Source organism: Armigeres subalbatus, chromosome 2 (assembly GCF_024139115.2).
Source record: "Armigeres subalbatus isolate Guangzhou_Male chromosome 2, GZ_Asu_2, whole genome shotgun sequence".
In the NCBI taxonomy this organism is placed as follows: domain Eukaryota; kingdom Metazoa; phylum Arthropoda; class Insecta; order Diptera; family Culicidae; genus Armigeres; species Armigeres subalbatus.
In genome coordinates this window covers 29,651,243-29,678,823 of record NC_085140.1, presented here as the reverse complement: position 1 = coordinate 29,678,823, position 27,581 = coordinate 29,651,243, and the positions used below count along the sequence as shown (strand labels likewise).

The 27,581-nt window shown below is 41.0% G+C and overlaps 1 protein-coding gene across 1 annotated transcript in view; it reads left to right on the top strand.

Annotated features, from left to right (window-relative positions):
• LOC134218409 (fringe glycosyltransferase) overlaps positions 1 to 27,581 on the top strand; it is a 235,214-nt gene that overhangs the window by 63,929 nt on the left and 143,704 nt on the right. The window contains exon 4 of the mRNA XM_062697361.1: positions 23,795 to 23,897. Coding sequence (XP_062553345.1) covers positions 23,795 to 23,897 — 103 coding nt within the window. The remainder of the gene's footprint in view (positions 1 to 23,794; positions 23,898 to 27,581) is intronic.

The following is a 27,581-nucleotide window of genomic DNA, read 5'->3' as shown; positions in this document are numbered from 1 at the left end:
GGAAGATACAAAGTAGAAGAATATGACCGGGCCTGGAGTTGAACGCACGATCTACTGCGTCTAAAGCAGAAGTGGTAGCCATATGACCACCTAACTATTGGTGGCTAACTATTATTATTCATCATTTATTCAGACTAAGGCCGAAGTGGCCTATGCGGTATATAAGAGTCTTCTCCATTCGGCTCGCTTCATGGCTAAACGTCGCCAACCACGCAGTCTACGGAGGGTCCGCAAGTCATCTTCCACCTGATCGATCCACCTTGCCCGCTGCGCACCTCGCCTTCTTGTGCCCGTTGGATCGTTGTCGAGAACCATTTTCACCGGGTTACTGTCCGACATTCTGGCTACGTGCCCGGCCCACCGCAGTCTTCCGATTTTCGCGGTGTGAACGATGGATGGTTCTCCCAACAGCTGATGCAACTCGTGGTTCATTCGCCTCCTCCACGTACCGTCCGCCATCTGCACCCCACCATAGATGGTACGCAGCACTTTCCTTTCGAAAACTCCAAGTGCGCGATGGTCCTCCACGAGCATCGTCCAGGTCTCGTGTCCGTAGAGGACTACCGGTCTAATGAACGTTTTGTAGATTGTCAGTTTGGTACGGCGGCGAACTCTATTCGATCGGAGCGTCTTGCGGAGTCCAAAGTACGTACGATTTCCAGCCACTATGCGTCTCCGAATTTCTCTGCTGGTGTCATTTTCGGCAGTCACCAGTGAGCCCAAGTACACAAATTCTTCTACCACCTCGATTTCGTCACCACCGATGCAAACTCGCGGTGGGTGGCTCACATTGTCGTCTCTCGAACCTCTTCCTATCATGTACTTTGTCTTCGACGTGTTGATGACTAGTCCGATCCGCTTAGCTTCCCTCTTCAGTCTGATGTAGGCTTCCTCCATCTTCTCAAAGTTACGTGCCATAATATCTATGTCGTCGGCGAAGCCAAATAGCTGGACGGACTTATTGAAAATTGTACCACTCGTGTTAATCCCTGCTCTTCGTATTACCCCTTCCAAAGCGATGTTGAATAGCAGACACGAAAGACCATCACCTTGCCGTAACCCTCTGCGGGTTTCGAAGGGACTCGAGAATGCCCCTGAAACTCGAACTACGCAAATCACCCGATCCATCGTCGCTTTGATCAACCGTGTTAGTTTATCCGGAAAACCGTGTTCGTGCATTAGCTGCCATAGCTGGTCCCGATCGATTGTATTGTGTTGGCTAACTATTGAAAAATTCAATTTCGCCAGGCAGTGTTGCAATCTCAATTCTACAGCAAATTGTCCACTTTTCGGCTATTTGCCTTCAAGTATGAACATGCACAACATATTTATGATCATATTGTACATTGCCAAAACCCCTGCAACCGATTTCCTACCAATCGATTAGAAATTTCCGTAAAAATCGATTATTTTAATCTATTGTTTATTGTTCGGAAGTTGGCTTTCTCAGTCTGAAGTATCAAAACGATGGTTTATTTACTTGCCCGACGTTTTGGCCGATGGGTTGTGGCCTTTTTCAAGGGTCTAATCAGTTTTGCCAGAAAACCATGCTCAGATATTATCAGGCACAACTCTTTTCTATTCACTGAGTCATCCGCTGCCCTGGCGCCAATTAACAGATGGTGAGTCGATAAGCTGTACGCCCGGAAGTTAACAAGCGTTTTACGGTGGATAAGCAGCTGATTCGTTGATAATCGATCCTCACAAAAACCTGCCTGTAGAGGTGTTCGCCGCTGACAGTTTTTGGTATCACGCAGCCGCCGCCATTTTTGCATCGGCACACCACCGTTAAAAATCTGTCACGACACTGATCTGTAGTTTTCCAAACTGATTTATTTTTTAGAAGTCCGCAGAGTTGTCCGTGGAAATCCCGAAAACCATTGGAATTTCCATCGAATTTCTTGTTGAAACCCCAGAGCATATTTCGAGAAAATATCAATGATTCCTTGAAAATTCCATATCTTTGCTTGTTGGCATTTCGACAAGCTTGTCGTAGAAAATGAGAAGAACGACCAGTAAAAAATCCGAGAAATTTACTTTGGAAATTAAAAAAACATCTGCTCGAACTTCGAACGACTATTTGTGGTAACTCCAATGCATTCCCTGTAGCATTTTCGAAGAATTTTCCATGGAAATTTTAAATGATTTCCCGTTGAAATAAGATATTTGAAAGGGGAAAGGCCACAGGCCACAAGGGCAAAAGTTGTAAGGCAGAATATGTCATTTGACCGATCAAACTATTAGGCCCAAAAGTCCCTTGGCTGAAAATATTATTTAGTCGAATATGTCGTTTGCCCCACCACGTGATTTGGCTGAAAATGGTGTTTGACAGAAAAGTTTATTTGGCCGAAAATGCCGTTCGGCAGGCAGAGCCTTCTGGCCGAGAATGCCGTTTGGCAGAAAGAGTCATTTGACCGAGAATGTCATTTGGTCAAAATGAACATATGACCCAACATTTTCGCTCAGCCAAACTGGTCACTTGACGAATGTGAATTGGTCGTTTGGACGAAGCTGCTATTTGATCAAAAATGTCATTTGGCCAACAGGGTCACACGGCCGAAAATGTCGTTTGGTCGAAAAAGTCACTGGGCCGAATATGACAGAAACTGGCATTTGACCGAAATGGTCTTTTGGTTGAACAAGTCGTATGTTTAAAAATGTCGTTTGGCCGAACAGATGAATGGACCGAATTGAACTGAATTGGTTATTTAACCGAAAAAAATCTGGTTTCACTTTATTCAGTGCTATGATCTATTGAAGGGAATTGTATTAAGTGCAGTATAAATGAAAATTACAAACGCGCACTAATTGATTTACTTTCCGCACAAAGCAGAGCCCAATATCGACCGTTATGTGTGCTAATCGCAGATGGCGGACGGTACGTGGAGGAGGCGAATGAACCACGAGTTGCATCAGCTGTTGGGAGAACCATCCATCGTTCACACCGCGAAAAACGGAAGACTGCGGTGGGCCGGGCACGTAGCCAGAATGTCGGACAGTAATCCGGTAAAAATGGTTCTCGACAACGATCCGACGGGAACAAGAAGGCGAGGTGCACAGCGGGCAAGGTGGATCGATCAGGTGGAGGACGACTTGCGGACCCTCCGCAGACTGCGTGGTTGGCGAAGTGCAGCCATGAACCGAGCTGAATGGAGAAGTCTTTTATGTGCAGCACAGGCCACTCCGGCCTTAGTCTGATGATAAATAAAATGTGTGCTAATCGAAACACGATCAATAGCGATCATTTTATTTATTTTCCAACCACGCTACACAAAAACACCCAGATCCCGCGAATGTTCTGCGCGCACTAATTGATTTTTTTTTTCGACCACACAAAACAGAACTAAACACCCGCATATGTGCGGTAAGACGCGCGGTTACAAAGCAAGACCATGCTGAGGGTGGCTGGGTTCGATTCCCGGTGCCGGTCTAGGCAATTTTCGGATTGGAAATTGTCTCGACTTCCCTGGGCATTAGGTATCATCGTGTTAGCCTCATGATATACGAATGCAAAAATGGTAACTTGGCTAAGAAACCTCGCAGTTAATAACTGTGGAAGTGCTTAATGAACACTAAGCTGCGAGGCGGCTCTGTCCCAGTGTGGGAATGTAATGCCAATAAGAAGAAGAAGAAGACCCGCATATGTTCTGCGTGCAGTGCACGTTAAATCCCGCATTCAATCGATTAGCAAAAAAAGCCATTCAGCCTAAATTTGTCTTAGAAATTCTGATCGAAATTCCGGATCTTTCTGTAAAAACTCTTAAGAGCTTCCCGTGGAAAATCAGGAGAATACTCATTTGAAATTGCGAAGAATTTTCCGTGGAAATGTTGAACAAATTTCCTTGGAAATTTTTAACGATTTCCCATGGAAATGCTGAAGATTTCACATGAAAATCCTTAAGAATTTTCGCGCGATTCCGCTTTGTGCGGAAAGTAAATCAATTAGTGCGCGTTTGTAATTTTCATTTAAACTGCACTTAATACAATTCCCTTCAAAAGATCACATCACTGAATAAAGTGAAACCAGATTTTTTTTTCGGTCAAATAACCAATTCAGTTCAATTCGGTCCATTCATCTGTTCGGCCAAACGACATTTTTAAACATACGACTTGTTCAACCAAAAGACCATTTTGGTTCAACTGTTTAAATTCCAAACATATTTTCTTGGAAATTCCAAAGAACTGCACGTGAATATTTCTAAAGGTTTCCAGAAAAATCCAAACCCATATTATGGGAAACTTTAAGAAATTTCTTAGGATTTTTCCAGCGAAATTCGAAGCATTCTCCCGTTAATGTCTTGAAAAAATATCCCGGAAAATAATCAAGAACACAATCACCGGTTAAAATGACGAGAAACGTCGCCGCTAACGACTTTCGGGGCGGCGCACCCCGAGCAAAGTCGGTTAACAAAATGAGAGCAAATTGATATTAAGCTCTGCTGTTGAGATTATATTGAAAGCAAAATTTGATGTCAATTGTTAGTTAATACAAATTGATATCGCAACATGTTTTCAATATGCATTCCTCAGTTATCATAATGATAGCAGCTTCACATCAAATTATGCTGTCGATTATCTAATTATGTGTTTTACGAAGATTAAAAGCAATCTGCAAACAAAATATGCTGTTGTTGTTATGAATGCTCATAAACACAATCTAATTGAATACTCATTTTGTTATCAAATTAAAAATCTTATGACATCAAATTTAGTAATCATGTTGATTTCATTGATAGCAAAATGTGTTTTCAGTATGATTTCACAGTGTAAAAATATGCTCTCATTCCTGCTGTGTTAACCGTTAATCCATACAAAACGAGATCAACTGAAGTAATCAAATAATTGACATCATGAAAGCAAATTTTGATTTCAATTTGATTTCAAACTTTGCTCGGGACACCTCTACCTGTCTGGTTTTAACCGACTAAGCGGTTTCAGCCTATTGAACAACAGGCCGAGTTCAGAAAATTAATGCTTTTATGATAAGCACACTCTACCCTGTGTAAATTGGTAAACAATTTTTCGTCTTACATATTTTTTGATCTACAAGTTGGATTAAGTGATGCAGCTATTCAACTTCTTGTTCGCGAAGCTTGACCGGAATTTCTTCCAATCCAGCAAGTTTTCTCCTTATTTATTTAGCGGTAATAATCTTTCTATCAAATTTTTTGTATGTGTTTTGAAATCTAAAGAATTAACCTCCAAATCTTATTATCAAATTAGCTCAACAAATCCACTCTGCAGTATGAATTATTAAACCAAATCTTCCAACACGTCCAAAGTTAGAGGTCCTATATTAAGATTCAATTTAACAATTCAGCTTGAGCTTAAGCTTGATTGACTGCCCGTAGTTGGAAGGAAGAGGGATAACATGATGATGCAATCACTCGCCCACTGCAAGCCGAATATACCTCTGCACTTGCCACGAGTTAATGCAGAATTTGTTGGAATTTTTGGGCTAGGTTCGAGGGGCAGAGATTCGTCTTCGGAGACGAGCAAGCCTAGTGCTGAAAGTCTCCCTAATAAAGATAAAAAAAAAGATTCGTCTTGGTTAACGAGCTGCTAATGTGACAGATAGGAAAAAGCAACTGATAGAATTTCTTATTGAATGTAGGAAAAGTGCAGAAATCAACGAATACGGGAAAGAGAGATTGAATTTAACTCGTTCTATTACTGTGTTGGCGCTGGATATGTAACAGAGCAACGTGATTGTTGAACATATGTAGCATAAATGTGCAATATATTGTAAAAATTTCTTAAAATGTGATGCGACAGCGTGCGAAAGTAGACAGTGAGCATAATTGCCTTTGATTTGACGAGTTTACTTCAATAATTGTAACAATATTATTCTGAGTACTGACTAATGCCGCCGGGGTAACAATTAACGAGGTAGATAATATGGCGTGCAGTTCTATGAATTATGTGTCGAACAAAACGATTAGGATGGAGACGGTCATTAATCAATGGCTGGTACTATAATGGATATTAACATTTCAAGTCAGGCAGCAAAGGCTGAAAACGATAGTTCCTTACGTAACTGCTTTTAGATTATTTGCGAAACGTGTTCGAAAAACTTAAGTGGTTAGATGGTAATGTATATTTGGTCAGGCTAAGTGTCTATTTGATATTCGATTGTTGATGAGAATTATGGATAGTGAAATTATTATTATCACAATGTTTGAGTTGACTAGTCAACAGATCATAATACTACTTTTTTGTGAAATCACTTTATTTAGAAGGCTCTTTAAGGGGGAAGAACTGTGGTGTATACCACCCCTAAAATATTGCAGCGCTCCGAAGTATTAACGTGTGTTTTATTGTTAACTAGTATATAAGTGCTTTTGTGTTCCTTTCTACAAATAAAGCAATCGAGATGTAGCTCGATCTCTTATCACCTTGATAGCAAAGCAGTCAACATCTATCTCTCAACCCGAAAGACCCAATCCTGACCGTATTGTGTAGATCAAAATATAAAATTTATAATCTGAACAATCCATGTTTACAGTGGTAGTTTAGTCAATAAGTCTACTTTCAATTTAAATTTCTAGTTAAAAAATAGCTGTACGGATTTTGACTCTTTGATTCGAAATCCGTCCACGATAGACGGATTTCGATTCAAGAGGTGTTGATTTTAATCATCATTATTTTATCTTATTTTTCTTAGTTTCTAATTTGTAAATGAGCAACACTTTAAAAGTAGAGGTCTCCGTGCTCTTGTATCAACGATAAACATTTTATTTGCATTTTTTGCTCATTTTGCAGCCTTGCAGCCTTTTCCACATACTGAGGTGCTTGAGTGTACGGATTTCGATGCCCCACGGTAATTTTTAAATCAATATTACCACTAGGTGGTTGAATCAGGGTAATTTAGATGACGCCGATCGATGTTTATGTTTTTGAAGAATGCACCGTCCTATGATTCGAATATCTTGGCGAACAACATTGACAGCGCGGTAATTTATTGACCATGTCAAATTAAATTGAACCTCACAACCGCGCACCGTCGTCGCGTCGTCCAAAAGTTTATGACATTCTCACACCTGCCTTGGAAGACGACGCCAAATAAACCAATTCGCCGTTCGATGCAGTCCCCCGGCGGCATGGCACCGAGAAGGTGCTACAGATATTTATTGGACTAATCTTTTATCATCGGTTGTGGTTCGCCTTTTGATAATGTATCTGATGAATATTTAATGTGAATATTTATAACCCCATAACATTTCAGGAGTTTCTATGGTAAGCGTTTTTGGGTTTTCATTCGCTGATGATTCGGCAGAATCTCAGCTAAAATGTCCTATCATATAAGGCAATGTGGGAATGTTCCCCCAGCTATTATGGACGGCTTTTTCCATCTTGAATCTTCAAGTACACAAAAAAGCAACCAAAGAACTTCTCGTGGAAATTAGGAAGAATCTCCTGCAGAATTTTTTTTCGACGCCAAAATGTATATCGCCGCCGACGATTTATGCAGTAAGGCACACCTCTTAGATGTATTCCACATTTTTGACAGTCAATGATCCTGTCCTGATTTTGGACAATACATAATCGAATTTCTAAAGCGCACATTGACATTTTTACGATCCTGGTATAGACACTTTATTGGGGACAATATCGTCAGAGGAGGCTTCATTCTTGTTTAAACAACGCACTGCATCAACATGAAAATGAATAAATATTCCGGATTTCAGCGACACACGACATGTCGTAAATAACATCTAGACCTAATAAATGCAACTGATTTAGCTCCTACCGTAAAAACAGGTTTGTTAGAGACAGAATCAACGTCACCGTCACATAGATGTCGCGCAGACTTAACACCGACCTAGCATAAGACGATGGACAGGACATGTGGGCCTTGAAAAAAAGGCATTTACAATTTTTGGAATTTCCATGTTCCATATTAGAAGGTATTGCGGATCAAAATTCGCTAATAAGCTGATTTTCCCTCTCCATCGAAATTCATCTAAGTTGATGAATTAGTTTTGTTGGTACTTTGAATGATCGTAAAGTTTCAGAACACGATCTGAAATAGGAATATAGTTGGATCTACAGGAGGAGGGTCTTGATCTCGGATTTAACCAAATTACAATTGCAATACAGAGATGATTATAAAGACATATTGACAAACACGAATCATACGAATTTCAATAAAACTCAATGTCGACAGTGATACGCATTCAGAGCTACAAAATGATTTATTCATTCAAGGAGTAAATTTCCTGTCTTCATTTATAGTGTCTTTATTTTGATCGTTCAGTATTTAAAAAGTCATAAAATATAATGAACTGCGATCGTGGGATGTAAATTAATATATTTTGCGGACGATCTTCTCCCCACCAAAAGACAAAGAAATGTGATCAATATACAGACATTCTGCTGAGTGCTGGTAGGCCCAGTAATAGGGTGACAATTTATTCTACTGACTTTGCCTGACTGGGATGGAGGATGTGGCATGCGAAAAGCTTTTACATTGATGTCACTATAAATTATGTAAATTTTTAAATTTCAGAATCTACTGTATGAGACTGTGCCTATGGTCATGAGACTACGTTCCAAGAAAGCAGTTACGGAATTTCGTGACGTCATTCGAGCAATCATTGGTTTTGACTATCCACTCGATATCCGTCAGAAGAAGAAATAAACAATCGCTGGGACCATTTCGCGTTCGACCGAAGCTTTATATCATTAGTTATTTACCTAATGCTGACCAAAAACTGGGTGTTAATTGGCACTTGGCTATTCAACCACTGCCGGCGCGCCACCTCAAGCAAAGTGATCGTTCTTCATCGGTCAACACCTTGGTCATCGTCGCCGATTGGGGGGGCAGCGACTGCTGCAACCACACGGTGACAAAATTAGTTCTTTTTCGCAAACCTCAATCCTCAGGCTTGACGACGACGGATACAAAATCGAAATTCAGACTTGTTTCATTATGCAAAATACATTGTGCATCGTGGGCGTCGCTGTTGCCGCTTGCTGGAGAAATATGTTTATCGACTTTTTTGTTTTGCTCGGACATGGCCGCCGACCTTCGTCGCAAAGCAAACATCGCACGAGCGAGCGGTCGTAAAAAATGGTGACATGGAGTAGCGTATAGCGACATCGATCGGGAAACATAAAATTATTTGATTGTGTTTTAATAACTCACTGCTGACGGAATGATTTATTGACTTCGAGCGGGGGGATTAGTATGGATTTGCGAACAAATCCAATCTGCTAATCAAACATCTAATGAGCGTAGTTTGTCAAAGCAGTTTTGAGATGTGTTTTAGGTTTACAGCAAATATTTTCGGCTGCGTCCTAATTCCCATCATAGACCTGAAAACCAATGCAAGCGACATTAATTAATCCTCCATAAAGCATAGGTTTATGAGCCACGTTTTGATTCAGTAAAGTTATAAGAAACGGACATTGCGTTGGGCATACGGACAGAAATACAGTTCTCCTTAACAAAGCCACGGTACTGCCATCTGGTGGCAGTCGCAGTACATCTGGTGCCGTACATTATTTTGTAAACATTCATAGGTTTTCCCAGGAAATACTTCTTCAATAAGCAGGAATTTGCTTCCCAATGTTTGTTTACAAAATTATATACGCCAAAAACGCAAAGTGGTCCCGCCATACGGAATCTCCGTAGGGTCTGTCGGGACTTTTTTGTTTGTCATTCGTACCAAGATCTTTTTTTCACGGTTCTTCTTCTACTTCTTCTTCATTAGCATTACCTCCCCCATTAGGACATTGCCGCCTTGCAGCTTAGTGTTCATTTAGCACATCCACAGTTATTAACTGCGAAGTTGCCAAGTTACCATTTCTGCATTCGTAAATCATGAGGCTAACACGATGATACTTTATGCCCAGGAAAGTCGAGACAAACCGAAAAGTGTCTAGACCGGCACTGGGAATCGAACCCAGCCACCCTCAGCATGGTCTTGCTTTGTAGCCGCGCATCTTACCGCACGGCTAAGGAGGGCCCACGGTTATAATCGGTTATTGTGGAGAAAACTTATTTGCGCTGCCTCTGATCGAATGAATTCAGATTTTGGAACACTTGAACCAGTTCCGGACTCTAGCTGGAGACCAGAACTACCAGAATATGTACCATCCAATGTATCACAAGCCATATCAATTCATGGCGTTTTTTATGAAAAGCATATTGCAATTAATTTTAGTTGTGTAGCCCTCTTCCGTAGACCCTGTGGAAGACTTGAAACAGGATTTTGATGCCAAACAAAAACAATCACATTTGCAATTAGTTGACCAAATAAGGCGTTTGACCAAAACAGCAATTTCGCCGAACAAATCATTCGACAGAAAAAGAAGTATAGTAAGACAGATCATTCGAATGTCATTTATCCGAAAAAGACTTCTGGTCGACTCGTTCGATAGAAAATGTGGTTTCGTCGAAATGGTCATTTCGTCGAAAATGTTATTTGGTCGTATATGTAATTTGGTTACCGTACAACCGAGCAGGGATGGGAAAAATCAAATTTTCAAAAAAACGAGGGTGATGAACGCGATCACACATTTAAATAATCAATTGATAAAAACTCGCCAGCGAGTGCGCATCGTTTGAAAATCGTATCTTGATTTTAATCATTTACCGTTACTTTTTGAATGCATTTTTCTTTCTACCACGATTTAACGAGACTGTTGACATTTAGCTAGTATTAGTAAGGTTTATATTTGAAGGATAATTCTGTGCTTATTATCGTTTGATACCATCATTTGTGCAGTTATCGCCGGCGACAACTTTCACGTGAATACTGCAATCATTATCGTTTGAGAATGATTCAGCAAAACACTGCAGCCGAGTCGTTTGGCCAAACAGGTCACGTGGCCAAACAGCACATTTTGCCTAACGACCAAATAGGTCGACAGAATAGGTCATTTCGGATAAAACCGAACATGTTTTGTCGAAAACAAAAACTTTGTTTGTGCAAAAACTATTATCCGATTAGGACCTAACCCTCAACCTCGTTCGAGTCCCTCAAAGACACGTGGATTCTTTTTCGCAATATTTCATATCAATTTGTCCATTTCGAAACATATGCTGTGCATATGCACAGCCAAGATACTTAAGTAACAAAAAATGATTTTCGTATGGCCGAGTTGCCGAATGATATGCAATTAATTGTTTCGCCAATTGTCTTTTACAGTCTCGGTGGTATGATCTGTTCGGCCAAATTATATTTTCGAGCAAATCACATATTCGGTCGTAAGATCCGTTCGTCAAGACAACCTGCATGGCACAGCGCCATTTTTTGGTCCAAATTATCGTTCGCCGAAACGACATTTTCGACCGTTAGGCCGGAAGTCATTTGCCAAGCTTCTCTTTCTGTCAAATGACTTGTTCGATGGATCGAAATAGTTGGCTAACTAGTTTTCGGCCTGATAACAATTTAGGCCAATCATTCCATTCGGCCAAGTGGAATTCAGCTAGATGACTTTCGGCCTTACGTATTGTTCGGCCAAACGACATTGGCGTTGAGCTGAATAAATTTCCCCTCAAAACAAACAGGTATTTCGTAAAAAAAAAACATTGAATGCTTGAAGGTATCCGGACATATGTTCCCAGCTAGTGGCAAGGAACCGGTTCTTTGTGCCGAAAACTGATAAGCAAGATTCAACACTACTTCCGAGGCAAACATTTTATAGTTTTTTTACTCGATGTGATATTCAAAACTCAAAGTGCGTATTTCTTATAGACAGGTTGTCAAAGAAGCTAAATTTTACACATTGGCATAAATAAGGCGGGGATATGAGAGCTTAGCCCTCACCAGAAAAAAAAAATTAGACTCCCTAGCAGGGTTCGGATTTCTCACTCACTTACGCGACAACAGATCTCTCCACCATCCATTTTATCCGGATAAATTACAGTGCGATAAACTCCGGCACAAGAGAAACAAACTGATTGTATCTGACGATGCGCCACGATATGTAGAAGGTTCAATCGTTCAATACAGCAGTTTTTCTCTTTACTTTCAATCAGTTTATGTGGTGGCGTGATTAGTGGGCGTTCTCAACATTTCAAAGTTGTTTTGGGTTCGAATCTCGTTGCGGTCTATAATTTTTGGGAATTTACTTTTGGATCCTGTACACCTCCGGTGGTGCAAAGGGCCGACTTGAAAGATCTCCATCCTGAGCGTTGCCCGGCTATCGCTTTAACCTGTTGCCAGGTTAGATTTCGGTCGACTTCTTTTATTTCTTTATTGAGGCTTCGCCGCCATGAACCTCTGGGTCTGCCTCTGCTGCGATGTCCCGCTGGGTTCCAGTCTAATGCTTGTTTACAGATTTAGTTTCCGCCCCTACGTAAGTTGTGGCTGACTCAGTCGACCCACTTACGATACCGAATTTCAGTTTCCATCGGCATCTGGTGACAACGACGATGGAGCTCGTTGTATTAGATCCAGTTGTAAGGCCATCAGGCACGAATTATGTACCGCAGGTATCTGTTGATGAACACTTGCAGTCGTTGAGTATACTCCACTGATACACACCATGTTTCGCTAGCGTATAACAGCACAGATTTCACGTTAGAGTTGAAAATTCGTATTTTGGTGCGTTCACTTATCTGCCTGTTTTTCCAGATATTTCTTAAACTCGCAAAGGCAGCCCTTGCTTTCTTGATCCGTGCGCCTATGTCGATCTTGGTACCGCCGTCTGACGCCATTCTCCACTGGTTGCCCGGCTACTGTGAAACTGGAAGGAGTCACCGTGTTTACATCCAACGATTTGGTTTTGTTGACGTTGATGACTAAACCTGCCGAAGAGGAGCGCTCGGCAAGGTCATTGAGCTTACTCTGCATATCAGAGCGCCGTTGCGCGAGGAGTGCAACGTCATCAGCCAATTCGAAGTCGTTTAGGTGCTTCATGGTTATAGGCTGCCATAACAGACCGCGGTTTGGTTCACGGTCAATCGCATCTACCAGAATCTCGTCGATTACGATGAGGAACAGTAACGGTGATAGAATACATCCTTACCTCATACCAGGTACGACCCGGATAGGGTCGGACAGGACCCCATTGTGCAGCACTCTACACGAAAAGGCCTTGTACTGTGCTTCGATGAGGCCGATGATTTTCTCAGGAATCCCCTTGCGTCTCAGGGCGCCCCCCATATTTTCGTGATTGAGACGGTTGAAAGCTTTTTCGTAGTCAATGAATATCAAGTAAGTCCAAATAAGTCCAGAATGATGCGGAGCGTGACAATGTGGTCCACACAGGATCTTCCGGCACGGAATCCGGCCTGCTGCCGCGGGAGAGTCGCATCGATCTTCTCCTGAATCCGGGCTAGGATAATTTTGCATAGAACTTTGAACCGCTTAAACGTCGTGAGATAGCATAGAGGAGGCGAATGTCCCCGGTTGCGGCGGCTCTTTCTCCTTCGTCGGCCAGAGAGCCTGCCCACGCTCGCTTGTCCCGTCGACATGAGCGTTTTACTTCCTTCTCAAGAGCCGCGTATCGTTGACGGTCTAAGACTTTGGCTCCTCTGGTTTTCGATCGCGGCTTTGGCTTCTCTTCGCTCCTCTATCTTCCTCCAGGTCTCAACGGTGACCCATTGTTTCTTTTGGGTACGCAGTTCGCCCAGATTGTTCTCGCTGGTGGCGATGAAGGCATTCTTGATGGCGGTCCATTGGTCTCCCACGCTGCCACCTTCCGGAATATCTGCACCTGTGGCATCTTCCAGTCGGCGTGTGTTGAATCGTTGTCCAACTCTTTCCTCCTGCCGACGAATCCGCGCAATGCGCAGGCGTATTTCGCCGATGAGGAGGTGATGATCAAACGCGATATCGGCACTACGTTTATTCCGTGCATCAAGAAGGCTCCGTTTCTATTTTCGGCTGATGCAGATGTGGTCTATTTGATTTACTGTGAAGCCGTCACGGGAGACCCACGTGACTTTGTGAACCGGTCGATGAGGGAAGAGCGATCCCCCGATCACCGATCACCAATTCTGCGAACAGCTCTCCGTTTTCGCTCATTTCTCCGAGACCATGGCGTCCCATAATGCGCTCATGGTTCGAGTTGTCGGATCCGATCTTCGCATTGAAGTCGCCCAAACAGATCTTGATATCACCCTTCGGGATTCTATCTACGACGGCATTGAGTTGACTGTAGAAGTTCTCTTTGTCTTGCAGATCGGCAGCAATTTTTGGGAATTTGCTTGTAAAATTTATCAAGAGAAGCGACGAGAAGGGAGACTTGGTGGAGAAAAATTAAATTATCCGGCAAGCTAGCGGTCACGAACTTAGATAGCAGTGACATCAATTTTCAACATATAGCATAATGAATTAGAAGACAAAAGATTTATCTCCCATGTTCACCCTATCAAAATGAAATGAGTGGAAGACAAATGAGTTTGTTTCTCATTTCTGAGAAAGATTCCTGTGTGGTAGTGAAATTGCACTTGGTGTTAATTATGAAAAGGCAATATCTAATAATCGCGTGATTTTTGAAAACGTCGTAAGTCCAAATGAGAGATTCTCTTTTATTACGCTCTCTTTTGCTAATATCTAGGCTAGTTTAAAATTTGTTGCAATATTTTCACCTCAGCACACTAGACAAAGCTATTTTCTTCAGATCGGTGCTGGAAAATCCAATGTAAATGTTAGTATGGCATTGTAATAATCGAAAGAGAAAGTAAACAAAGAGAGCCTCTCTTTTGGACTTACGACGTTTTCAAAAATCACGCGAGAATTGATTTGAAAGCATCAAAGTAAACTTGATATGATCAACAAAGGACAGCCACCAAAATATCAATCAAAGCAATCGTGGTACTTCGCCAGCAGTCAAAGACCATCACGAACTGGAGTGACAGTTTATCAGCAGACTCCCGCTTGCCTAGCAGCATGATAATCCCCATAATTCCCATCAGCATTTGAAAAGGATTTTCATCTGAATCCGAGAGGAATTCCCATCAGAATCAGAGAAGAATTCTCATTGGAATCTTTGAAGAATTCCTTCTAGAATCATCGAAGTGTTCCAACCGGAATCGAGAAGAATTCACACTGGGTTTCTTTTGGTGTCGTTAAGGGATACCCTTGGGAATCGATGGGGGATACTCTTCATAATCCATAAATTCATAAAATTGCTTTATAATCTCGCGTTGATTTTCCTCGGAATTCCTTGACTTTGCTTCGGAATTCCTTGACGATTTGTTTCAGAATACTTCGTCGGTTTGCTTCGGAATCAATTGAATATATAATTCGGAGTCAATCGACGTTTTTTCTCGGAATCCCTCAATGATTTGCTTAGGAATCCAACGACGTTAGAGGTGAGCCAGCCTAGGGCTGAAAACCTCTCAAATAAAGAAAAAAAATCCCTCGACGATCGGAATGTTTTTGATGATTTGCTTCAAAATCCCTCGACGAATTGCTTCGGAATCATTCGACGATTTGCTTCGAAATCCTTCGATGATTTGCTTCGGAATCCATCAAAAATTTGCTTTGGAATCGCTCAGCGATTTATTTTAACATGTTTGATGGATTTCTTTTGGAATTACTGGAGGATTAATTCGGAGTGCCTTGACGATTTGCTTCGGGATTCCCGACAGATTGCTTCGGAAACCTTCGACGATTTGCTTCTACATCCCTGGTACATTCACGTTGGAATTCCTGGATGATTTTCGACGAAATATCTGAAAAATTCCCGTTGGAACTGTAGGAGCGCTAGCCCGGCTCCTGGGGGATTTCACTGGTTTCCAATCCCTGCACTACGTCGCATAAACTCAGTGCTCTTTCCAGAGCGGATGATAGCTATCTTGTGGGACTGTTAAATCCCACTCAAACTAGACACTTGGTGCAACACAGTACAAAGGTGGAAATATTCTCGAAGTGGACTGTATTAGATGGGTCTCCGTTTGTGGACTTCTCTGTAGCACTTTGCAGCAATCAAAACTCGGTTTGTTGGTTTGGAAAAATATTCTAATTAACTCTTGTATACACAGTTTCAGTCTGACGACTGGCAAAAATCCTTAATCCTACACCTTATTTATTTACAGAAGTTTGGGGTTACGCATTTTATTTACATCACTTACTCTCTAGAAGGCGGTGCCAATTTCGGCTTTACTCTGTTGCGCTATTCGCCTATACATTTTTTCTACCCGCGCTTGGATGTTTGCTGTTATATACATACATGTACCTGGATCTGTAATACATAGGGAAATTCCTAGCTGCGCAAACAAACCAACAGAGCTTGGGTTTTACGAATTGCAGGAGAGACAGAAAGTGGAGACACTTACTTTGGCGGTGGCGCTAACATACTCCCGCCGGGCTGACATGAATTCTCTGACGTTTTAACCAAACTTGAATCGTCACTAATAGGCAAAACTGCAATCTTATTGATTGCTCGCTCATAAACTACTGTACCTGTATTCTTCCCCGGATAGGTTCTGATAATTTTACCAAGTTTCCACACCTGCACGGGCGCATCCTTTTCCTCAAGTAAAAGAATCATACCCGGATGAACATTTAATGTTTTTATTCTATTCTTACTGCAAGGTTGGAGGGATTGCAAATAGTCACGGTGCCATTTCTTCCAAAATTCGTTACGCAAACGCTGTACGTATTGCCAACGGCTGAGACAATTTACTCGAACCCCATCGTAACTGGGCTCCGAAACAGCAGTTAATGGTCTACCAATTAAAACATGACCCGAAGTAATTATTTCCAAATCATTTTGATCTGATGAATGGGTTATTATTCCTTCCACCTGAGATAAAACAGTTGTGTACTCTTCGATGGTTAAATGAGCATCTTTAAGTGTCCTCTTGAGGTGAAATTTAGTGCTCTTGACTGGCGGAATAAATGACCAAATTATTTCTCGAGGCTGACAAAAATGGGAAATGTGGTCAAAGGTGGACTGAGACCGCAAAAGCCCATATAGTTCATGCAATTCGTTTTTCGCCCCTCGGAAATTGGACCCATTGTCAGAATGCATTTCTTTCGGATTTCCTCGTCGACCTACGAAACGTTTCAATGCTGCAAGAAAAGCTTCTGTACTTAAATCAGAAACTAGCTCCAAATGAATGCTTCTGGTAACCATACAAACAAATACTGATATGTAAGCTTTAACTATTTTTGGCTTGTATCGACCTTCTTTCACGTATACAGGCCCTGCAAAATCTACACCTGTTATTTCGAATGGAAATGCTGGAGTAACACGACACGCAGGTAAATCTCCCATCAATTGGCTAGCAATCTTAGGTCGAGCACGAAAGCATGACACACAACTTCGGGTTATTTTGCGCACTGACGACCTTCCATCTAACAGCCAAAATCTAGTTCTTAATGAAGCAAGAAGATTCTTTGGGCCTTCGTGCATTCCTTCAAGGTGATAGGCACGAATTAAAAGATCGACAAGAGGGTGCTTTGGCAAAATATATGGATGTTTGGAGTGGAATAACAACGACGAGTGTCTTAATCTTCCTCCTACTCTTATAAGTCCATCGTGAAAAAGGGTTCAAATCTGAAATTCGCTTACACGGATCGTTTTTTGAATTCGTTGAATTTCATCAAAAGCATTTCATGCTGAATGATACGAATTATTAGCTCTAAAGAACTCCGTATCTCTGGAATGGTCAGGTTTCTCGTCAAAGTCCGTAAGGCTGGATTTTCTGACGACAATTTCTGATAAAACGCTGTACGTATGCCATGACACGTTGCAGCTTTCTAAATGAACTAAACTTTGAAAATACTCCGAGCTGATTTTCATTGTAAACCAGGGTTGCTATCATTGAACAATGTTTTAGTTCTGGTAGTTCATCATTAGGAATTTCTGAGCATAGCTCCTCAGAATAGTTAACTACTCGTAGGAAAGACGGGCCTTCCCACCAATCATTATTGGATTTAAGGGCATCAGGAGCTGTCCTCTAGACACGATATCTGCGGGATTGTCTTTTGATCTGATATATTTCCAGTTGAAATTCTTAGTCTCCTCGGTGATACTAGCCACTCTGTTTCGTACAAACACTTCAAGACTAGCAAAAGGTTTTTAAGCCATGCAAGCACGATTTGACTATCAGACCAAAGAACAACGTCATCAAACTTGATTTTCAAATCATCAAGAACTCTTGTTAATAATCTGGATAGTAATCTAGCAGCAAGAAGCTCTTTGCTAGGTATGGTGTAGCATTTTTTAATTGATGCGACTCTTGACTTACTGCAAAGCAAACGTAAGCGAGCTGATCCATCGGAAAGTAAACTTCTAACATAAATCACTGCTCCATAAGCAACGGAAGAGGCATCTGCAAATCCATGAATTTCTACACCTTTTCGAACAGGGAGAAATCCATATCGTGGTATAGAAATTTCTCTAACCTTAGGAAGAGCATTTCGAAAATGTAGCCATGATTCAAGTAACTCTCCTTCTATCTTAGTATCCCAACCAAGTTCAGCTGCCCATAGTTTTTGCATATAAATCTTAGCAATGACCACAATTGGCGACAATAATCCCAAAGGATCAAATCTAGACCAACATTTGAAAAGGGCGTAACAGCCAAAATTTATTCCTTCTGATTCTTCGTCCACATATAAAACTTTATATGTAAACGAAGAATCAGAAGGAATATATTTTGGCTGTTACGCCCTTTTCAAATGTTGGTCTAGAAATAGTCGACCAATTTCGGAGAAAATTATTCGCTTTGTAAATTCTGTTACATTACTTGGAAGCTGGACCGCAAATAAGAATTTGTCTGTATGCGGGCACCAAATTAACCCCAGAGCCTTAACTACTTCATCATCTTGGTTAAAGTTTACCAATTTCTCTCGATCATTTTCGGGTATTTGGTGCAACAATTCTTCGCAATTGGAGCTCCATTTATGGACACGAAAGCCGCCGGACTCTAACATTTTACCAATTTGCCGTTGCGTTCCAATAGCCTCTGCAGGAGAACTAGCACCGGACAGAATATCATCTACATAGCAATCTTCTTTTACAGCTTTGGAGGCTAAAGGAAATCTTTCTTCTTCATCATCACACAGCTGTATCAAGCATCTAGTAGCAAATAAGGGAGCAGCTGCGGTGCCATAAGTAACAGTTTTCATTTCAAATACTGTTAAAGGTTTGGATGGTTCATTTCTCCAAAGAATGCGTTGGAATTTAGTTTGCGAGGGATCAACTAAGACTTGTCGGTACATTTTTTCAACATCAGCAGTAAACACTATAGGATGTTTACGAAATCTAAGAAGAATGCTGAACAATTCGCTTTGGACTGGTTGTCCTACATGATCATTCAATGATTTCAACGAAGGGCCAAGCTTTGCAGAAGCATCAAATACGACCCTAAGTTTTGTAGTGGAACTAGTAGGTCTCAACACGGCGTGATGAGGCATGTAATATCGAATTTGATTCTCATCTTCAGATTCATCAACTTCTTGGCAATGGCCTAAGGTTTTATATTCATCAATAAACTTTACATATTCTCGTTTCAAATTTGAATCCTTTTGAAGACGTTTCTCCAAGTGAAGAAAACGTCGAAGAGCTAGAGAGCGATTATCTTGCAAATCAGATACATCTTCTCTAAATGGCAATTGTACAACAAATCGACCAGATGGCAAACGATGATGCGTCTGCTGAAATAATTTCTCACATTCATCTTTATCATTTGAGGTATCTGTGTCCACAAAGTCTTCAACTTCCCAAAATTTGGTGATGGTTTTGACTAGAGAGTCAAGTGAAGCTTGGTGAGCTAAATGAACGTGATTCATATAATTTTCTATTTCTCCTGAGAAAATCCAGCCGAAATGAGTTTCTTGGAGCTCTGGTATACCTTCAGCTAGACGTAGCTGTCCGGATTTAAGGAGACTAAAAACTGGGATGCACCTATCAACATATCAATTCGCTCAGAAATATTGAAATGAGGATCGGTAAGTTGAATCCCAACAAGTATTTCCTGAAATATTAATTTTTGATCCAGGGATAATTCCAGTTATCTTTGGAACAACTAAACACTCGACTTCGGTAGAGAACTCTGAGTATCTTGACTGAACTGTAACTGCTAACCTTTCCCTAGCATACATTTTTGAGCCACCTACACCTGCAATCGGGACACACATGGATTCTCTGGGTACCTTCAACTGATTGGCCATTGGCTCAGAAATGAAATTAACCTGAGACCCACTGTCAAGGAGAATACGACAAGGAATTAACTGCCCATCATTATCAAGCATTACAACAGCTGTCAATAACATAACAGTTTTCAATTTTTGGAATGGTTATAAGAACATGTCGAATTTAAAGTAGATTGTTGTTGAATCGCGGAATGTTCATAAGAAGTAGGAATAGATGAATCTGTTTTTGAGGATAAAGGTTTAGGTTCCTGGGTTTTCGATTCAGATATAGACGGTTGGAACTTTGAGAAAGATTCTTCATGCAGAAGTGAATGGTGCTTTCTAAAACAAGTTGAACAAGTTTTCTTGGCAGAACAATCTACTACTCGGTGACCAGATCGGAGGCAGTTGAAACAAATCCTCAATTATTTACTTTGGCAATGCGCTCTGGAACGGTCATAGCGTGGAATTTTGAACATTCGAAATGGCGATGGATCTCTTCACAAATTAAACAAGAAATTGCTCCCTTCACAGATGTGGAAATACGAGTCTTGAGAGGGGGTTTGGTATTGGATGATTTGGTACTTGGCTCCTTATTTGAGCCTGGGGTGCGAGAATTACTACAACGATCAAGTACTTGGCACTCATTTTTAAGGAATAGCAAAGTTTGTTTAAAGTCAGGTAACTCACCGTGTTTCTGCGTCCTTTCCCAGAGCTGACGAGTGTGGTCATCTAGGCGGTTGACGACGAGCTTGGTAATGATGAGTCCAGATAAGTTGTCAACTACCAAGCCTTGGTACTCCAATGTGGCGACGTGTCGATCGCAGGCCTTAATCAGCGACACGAGATCCTTGAGGCTTCTTTTTGCTACCGGCTTGAGCTGAATCAATCTTTCGGTGTGGGTATCTACGATGACGCGTGGATTTTCGAACTGGTCGGTGATTTGCTTCCATACTTGCTGGAAATTGTTGTCTTGGATCATTTTCGCGTTGATCAAATCAGCTGCATCGCCGACTAGAGCTTTGTCTAGATGATGCAACTTGACAGCGTCGGAGTCGCGGCTGCGACCTACCAAATCCTCAAACATGGCCTTAAACTTAGGCCAATTTTCTGTCTTACCGTCGAAAGTTGGTATCGGTGCTCTCAGAGGCTGTTGTTGCACTACCACTTGAGGTGCTGAGGTATCAGCATACACTTGGTTTGGGTAGCGTGCAACTGCAGCCTTAGCGAAAGATTCCATCAGCCGCTCAACTCGATCCAGTGCTTCGGTGTGAAGCAAATCAAACTCATCCAGCTTCTGGTCTTGCTCTTCTATCTTCGTTGGAGGTGTTGCCGCAATCACTTCACGATGCACCGCTACATACTCATTGTAGTGCATCTCGAGCTTTTTCGCGAACACTTTTAGCAATGACACACTCACTTTTGATGGATCATCTTCACCCTCCTCAATGGTTTTGTTTATCTTCGTCACTTTTCCTTTGATTTGCCCTCGTTGGTGGATCAACATCTTCACTTCTTCTTGATCCACGGATTGCTTCTTCGGCGTATGTTCCATTGGCATTTTGACACTTTTTAGTTCACTTTTTCACTCTCACAAAATTGGTCTTTTTCCCACTGTATCACTTTAACGTCACTTTTGAAATTTTGCTGCTCGGTACTACACGTTCACAGGTGTTCCTGATGGATTCGGCTCTCGAAGGACCATGTAGGAGCGCTAGCCCGGCTCCTGGGGGATTTCACTGGTTTCCAATCCCTGCACTACGTCGCATAAACTCAGTGCTCTTTCCAGAGCGGATGATAGCTATCTTGTGGGACTGTTAAATCCCACTCAAACTAGACACTTGGTGCAACACAGTACAAAGGTGGAAATATTCTCGAAGTGGACTGTATTAGATGGGTCTCCGTTTGTGGACTTCTCTGTAGCACTTTGCAGCAATCAAAACTCGGTTTGTTGGTTTGGAAAAATATTCTAATTAACTCTTGTATACACAGTTTCAGTCTGACGACTGGCAAAAATCCTTAATCCTACACCTTATTTATTTACAGAAGTTTGGGGTTACGCATTTTATTTACATCACTTACTCTCTAGAAGGCGGTGCCAATTTCGGCTTTTACTCTGTTGCGCTATTCGCTTATACATTTTTTCTACCCGCGCTTGGATGTTTGCTGTTATATACATACATGTACCTGGATCTATAATACATAGGGAAATTCCTAGCTGCGCAAACAAACCAACAGAGCTTGGGTTTTTACGAATTGCGGGAGAGACAGAAAGTGGAGACACTTACTTTGGCGGTGGCGCCAACAGGAACTCCTTGGACAATCTCGTCGGCATTCCTGGATAATTGCATTCAGAACCTCTAGAAAATTCTCATTGGAATCCATAAAATATTTCCGTCGGATTATCTGGAACATTCCCGTCGGAATCTTGGGAACATTTCTGTTGGAATCCCTGTTGGATTGTCTTCAGAATCCCTGGAGGTTCCCTTAGGTATACTTGGAGTAAAATTTATTGCTTCTGATTCTCCGTCTACATATATAGCTTTTTATGTGGACAAAGAATCAGAAGAAATATATATTGGTTGTTACGCCCTTTTCAAATGTTGGTCTAGAAATATGCTCCACATATTGTTCTTTGAGTCTGCGGGATAAAGCCGAGCGCTACTTCGCTTAGATGCAATAGCCATACGCCATCAATTTAAATCTTTTTTTTTTTTAGATAGAAAAATGAGATATGAACATGATTGATATAAGATATAAAAGATCAGACTACAATATCATTATTTTGCATTTAATGAGGTGGTAAAATATTCGAGAATTTTAGAAAAGAAGCTCAAAATAGAGAAAATATATGAAGCGGCTATATATGAAGCAGAAAAAGTAGACGAGAACAGCAATTTTTTGTATTTTTTAGATGAAATGAAATGACAGTGCTCTGTTTGTTCCTGAGAATGAAACCTGAAATCAGAAGACTAAAAAAGAAATTCCACATTTGATTACAAAACACGTTACTATACTATTATATTTAATTCGACTACTTGATATAATAGCTTGACAGATATTAATTTTGGCTTCAATATTAGGACAGCTGTTGACTACACAAGACATTAACCCTCACTACTAAGGTTGCAATGCATATTTATTAAGTTACAATCAAATTAGTCGAATAAATAATTCTATTTTGTTGTTAGACAGGTTAAAAGCCTTTTTCAGGAGGGGAATTGAACCGATTTCTTTTGTTCAAAATCAAATGGCCAAGACCAATTTACCTTCTTTTCGAGCGATTTTCAGGTGATTAATAAATTTCACCCCAAGGCGGGTCATTCAATGTTCGGTCCGCTTCGACCCAATACGCTTAGTGAATGTCGGCACTCTGAGGTAGTCTGTGGCTCCTCGTCTTCCTCAATTTAAAACAACCCAAAACCTCTGGCCTCTAGTTGTGCCCACCCGGTCACAGCTTCGTTTATTACACCGTTAATTAGCCGTCGCCCTCTTTCTGTATCTGCTTTGGTCCAGTTCAATTCCCTCTCATCCGCAATCCCGAGAAAATAAATAACTCCGGTATCCACCACCAAAAAGTTGGCTTCGTTATGAAAATATTCTGAACATTTTGATTAGCTTGATTTTGCGGCGTTCGTCTGGATTTTCGTTGCTGTCGCTTCCGAATTCAACAGAACAAAAAAAAATGAAACCCGAAAAATATGCATCCATTCTTACAATATTTGTGTTGTTACTTTTTTTTGCAGATGGCCACATGGTCAATACCAACTGCTCGCAAGGACACTTTCGGAAGGCGCTCTGCTGCAAGATGGGAAAGGAGTTCGAGTTCTTTCTCGACAGTGCCAAAAAGTAAGTAGAAAACAGGCTCGCAATGTTTATCTGTGTTCCACAATTAGCGGTCAAAAGTCAGGATGAGAACAAATGATGTCTGTTTTTGCAAAGGCACCTACCCAATCAGCCAGATCCTAATTTCCGGTTGATTGAGAGGGAAAAAAACTCTAAATGAAAGCTGTCTGTGAAATGATAAAAAAGCTATGAAATCCAATAAAATTTCCCAAATTTTCCAAATCTTAGAGAGCTGAAACTAAAGGAAATAATCAGTGTACCAATTGACTATCCTGCTTCCATTAATTAAAGACATTGTAGAGTGAAAAGGTAATCAAACCTAAAACTTAAACGCGGTGTGGATCACTGCCCACTGACGTAAGATACCAAAATCATCTAATAAAACTATGGAAACTACCATACTATAAATCATGCACATCATGTCATGTTCTCCTTCGAACGTCATTCGATCGCTGATTCCCGAAAAATGATCGCTCTCAATAAGGCCAGACCACCGTCCGGCCTGTGGTCACAATGACCCTCATTCAATAGATCAGCCCCGGACAATAGCCACCTCAACAGCAACAATTTGAGCTCTGTTTCCGAGACGTGCCCAAAGAGCAAAGCATTGTCCCGATTCGCCTCCATAGTCATAACTAGAATAATTTGTACCTGCAGACGATGATCAAATCAATCCGACCTCTGCCCGAGGACTCTGGTCCACCAACTGCAACTCAGACAATGGAATCAGATCACCCGAATCTCCAATCCGAGACCGGAGGTTTGCTGCATGTTATTATCTTAATTAATCGCTTGCGTCCGCCCCAATTCCGGAATATACAGAAAAGAACAAAGTTGCTAAATCATCACCCTTTCCCTCTGTAATCTTAATAAGGATTTGGCTTTGTTGTTGCGCTGTGCGACTCGAACACCCTAAAGGTGACTTTCGATGGAGCGCGTAATCCACAAACGGCGACGAACAAACGAAATGGGAATATGAAAAATTGAACCGTAATGCTGGTTAATTGCGTCGGGCAAAGCTTGAAATGCGGGCCCAGCTGGTTGTTGGCGGTTGCTTGTTTTTAACCGTCGAAGACTCGCACCATTGTACAGAAAACGTGTTTTTTTGCACAACGCGAGCAGGACCACGTGCGAGTGATTCAAGACCACGCAAGTCCCTGAAGACATCAGTTTCGATTTCCGCCCGAGAACTGAATTCATGCGTCGGAAAATTGGATTCAGGAACTCCTTGATGTTTCTGTGCAATCAAATTTTGATTAAATTTTTGTTAGAGATACAGTCATGTACAATAGGAAAACAAATGTATTCCATAAATAAAAGCATTGAAATTTAATACATTCGATTTAAAAATATAACATGTTTTGTGGTTTTCTCAGATGTTATAATGTCTTCATTTTTAAATAAGGTCAATGGAATATACTAGCGGGGTTTCACAATTAAACATAACTCCATGTTCAATTAGACCAATATTTGTACATTTTTTTATTTCAATCGCTCCGGGATAAAAAAAACCATAGCCAACCAGACATAACAGGTATGAAACATTGACCAATTATAATCAACGTGACGAAAATATTCATATATGTACAACATCCAACGGCCATGTGATCAACTGACAGTAATTTGGTTTGGTCGGTAAACCGCTTTGCGATGAAATATTTTTTATGCTATATCTGTGGATCTGTGGATAAACGCTTGCAGAAGCTGCCTCAATCTGCTGCCATAAATTCTAATGGCTTCTAAGCTTGACTTCCCATTAGCCCTTTATAGAACCGTGAATACTAGGCAAAACTCATTACGACCAACGCCCGCGGCTATAATTATTTTCCAGAGTAGAGTTTCTACTTCGCCAACCACAGCCCTCGTACCTAAATAGATTCAAATGCTACAGTTACACATTCTTCATGATAATATTTTTTCGCTTAGTGTGCTGGTGCCTATCACCAACGGTGCAATTGAAACAAATTGGCATCAATGCGTGTCGCGTCGATGAATAACCACACGTCCGCTGCCGGACATGGGTAACTGCGGTTCACATATTTTCTTATTACCGAGATTGAGTTGGTTCTGTCGGACACCGTCACAACGGATTCGTATCCGAAGGAAACCGGCTTTCATTGAACACCGGCGATCATCAGTCAGAGCGATTAAACACGGACGACTCAAAAATATGGATCCAGTATGGGGAAAATACGCTTCCATATAGACATCTGTACTTACTTTTTATTGATTATTATACGCAACGGTTAAACCCAAATTGAGAAACGAAAAGGAGATTAAACAAGATCTAAGAAGTTGCTTCATTTATAGTGAAAGAACACTTTTTTATATTTGGAATACAACTGTCATGGGAAACTAGCATGAAAAACAGTTTTCCCTTCGCTCAACCGGATCTCGTTATTCCGGATTCAGTTATTTCGGAATGTTAAGCGAATTGTGCAATCTGTTATCGAATTTATGCTATGAGTTTGTTTTTATTCGGATTAACGGAAGGACGATATTGTATAATGCGTATTAAATAAGATATTCAATCAAGAGCTGAAATTGATTCTGAATTGGTTTTTCTCTGCCATTTGCTGAAGATGTTGTAGCTGTATCTGATGTCTCACCGTAGATATTCTTCTGATCTACTGATCACCACTTCTTGAACAATTTCGATTTCACATGCCGCTGTTCGAAATCTGTTACGCCGCTAATTTACATTTTCTCGCGCAAGTTCATTTTTTTTAAATTAAATTAGAATTTTCCGGAAGATTTTCTTGGAATTTTGCATGGAAAACAAAAAGAATCTTCTATCGAAATTTCGAAGAGTTTTCAAAAGAAAAAACCCAGATTAATCCACCTACCGTTGGTGGTGCCTTTTTCGCATTTAGTTAAGACACCAACCTTATATGGGGCATATATGGTTCGATGTACCATATTCTTCAAAACTTTTAAAGGCAATGACCGATCGTTACCAAATTCAATAGTGATCTACAAGGCTTTGTCCTCTATCGAATAAAACTTGTTGCGAGAAAATCGTTTAAGGATTACCATACGAAAAGTTGTCTAATGGTTTTTTAGCTTTTGTGCACACACACACACACACACACACACACACACACACACACACACACACACACACACACACACACAGACATGTGCTCAGTTCGTCGAGCTGAGTCGATTGGTATATAACACTATGGGTCTCAGAGGCTTCTATAAAAAGTTCGTTTTCGGAGTGAAATGATAGCCTTTCGGTGCAACTTCGTTGTACGAGAAAGCCAAAAAACATGAAATTCCGAAGATAATTTCAAAGGAGTTCTAAAAATGAACTAGGCAAGAAAATTTCGGAACATTTCCCGGAGACATTCAAAAAAAATTCTCAAGGAAATTTTTATATATACCAGAGGAAATTTGGGAAAATATCTCGAGAAAAATCAGAATAATATTCCCAGAAAATACCAAAGGATTCTCGAGGAAGTTTCGAAAATTTTATGAGGCCTTACAATTTAGCAAGTTTTTCTTATAAGCTTAATTTTTTTGTATAAAAATCTCATCATCATCTTCAGTTTCTTTCAGTGGCTAGCGGCGCTGATTTACTGGCTGGAAAACAGTCTCATAAGCAGAATCTTGGAATTGACATCAGAATGTGAACGTCGGATTATGAGCGAATAAGTCACTCTGATCAGTTTGCGAGTCGTTGTA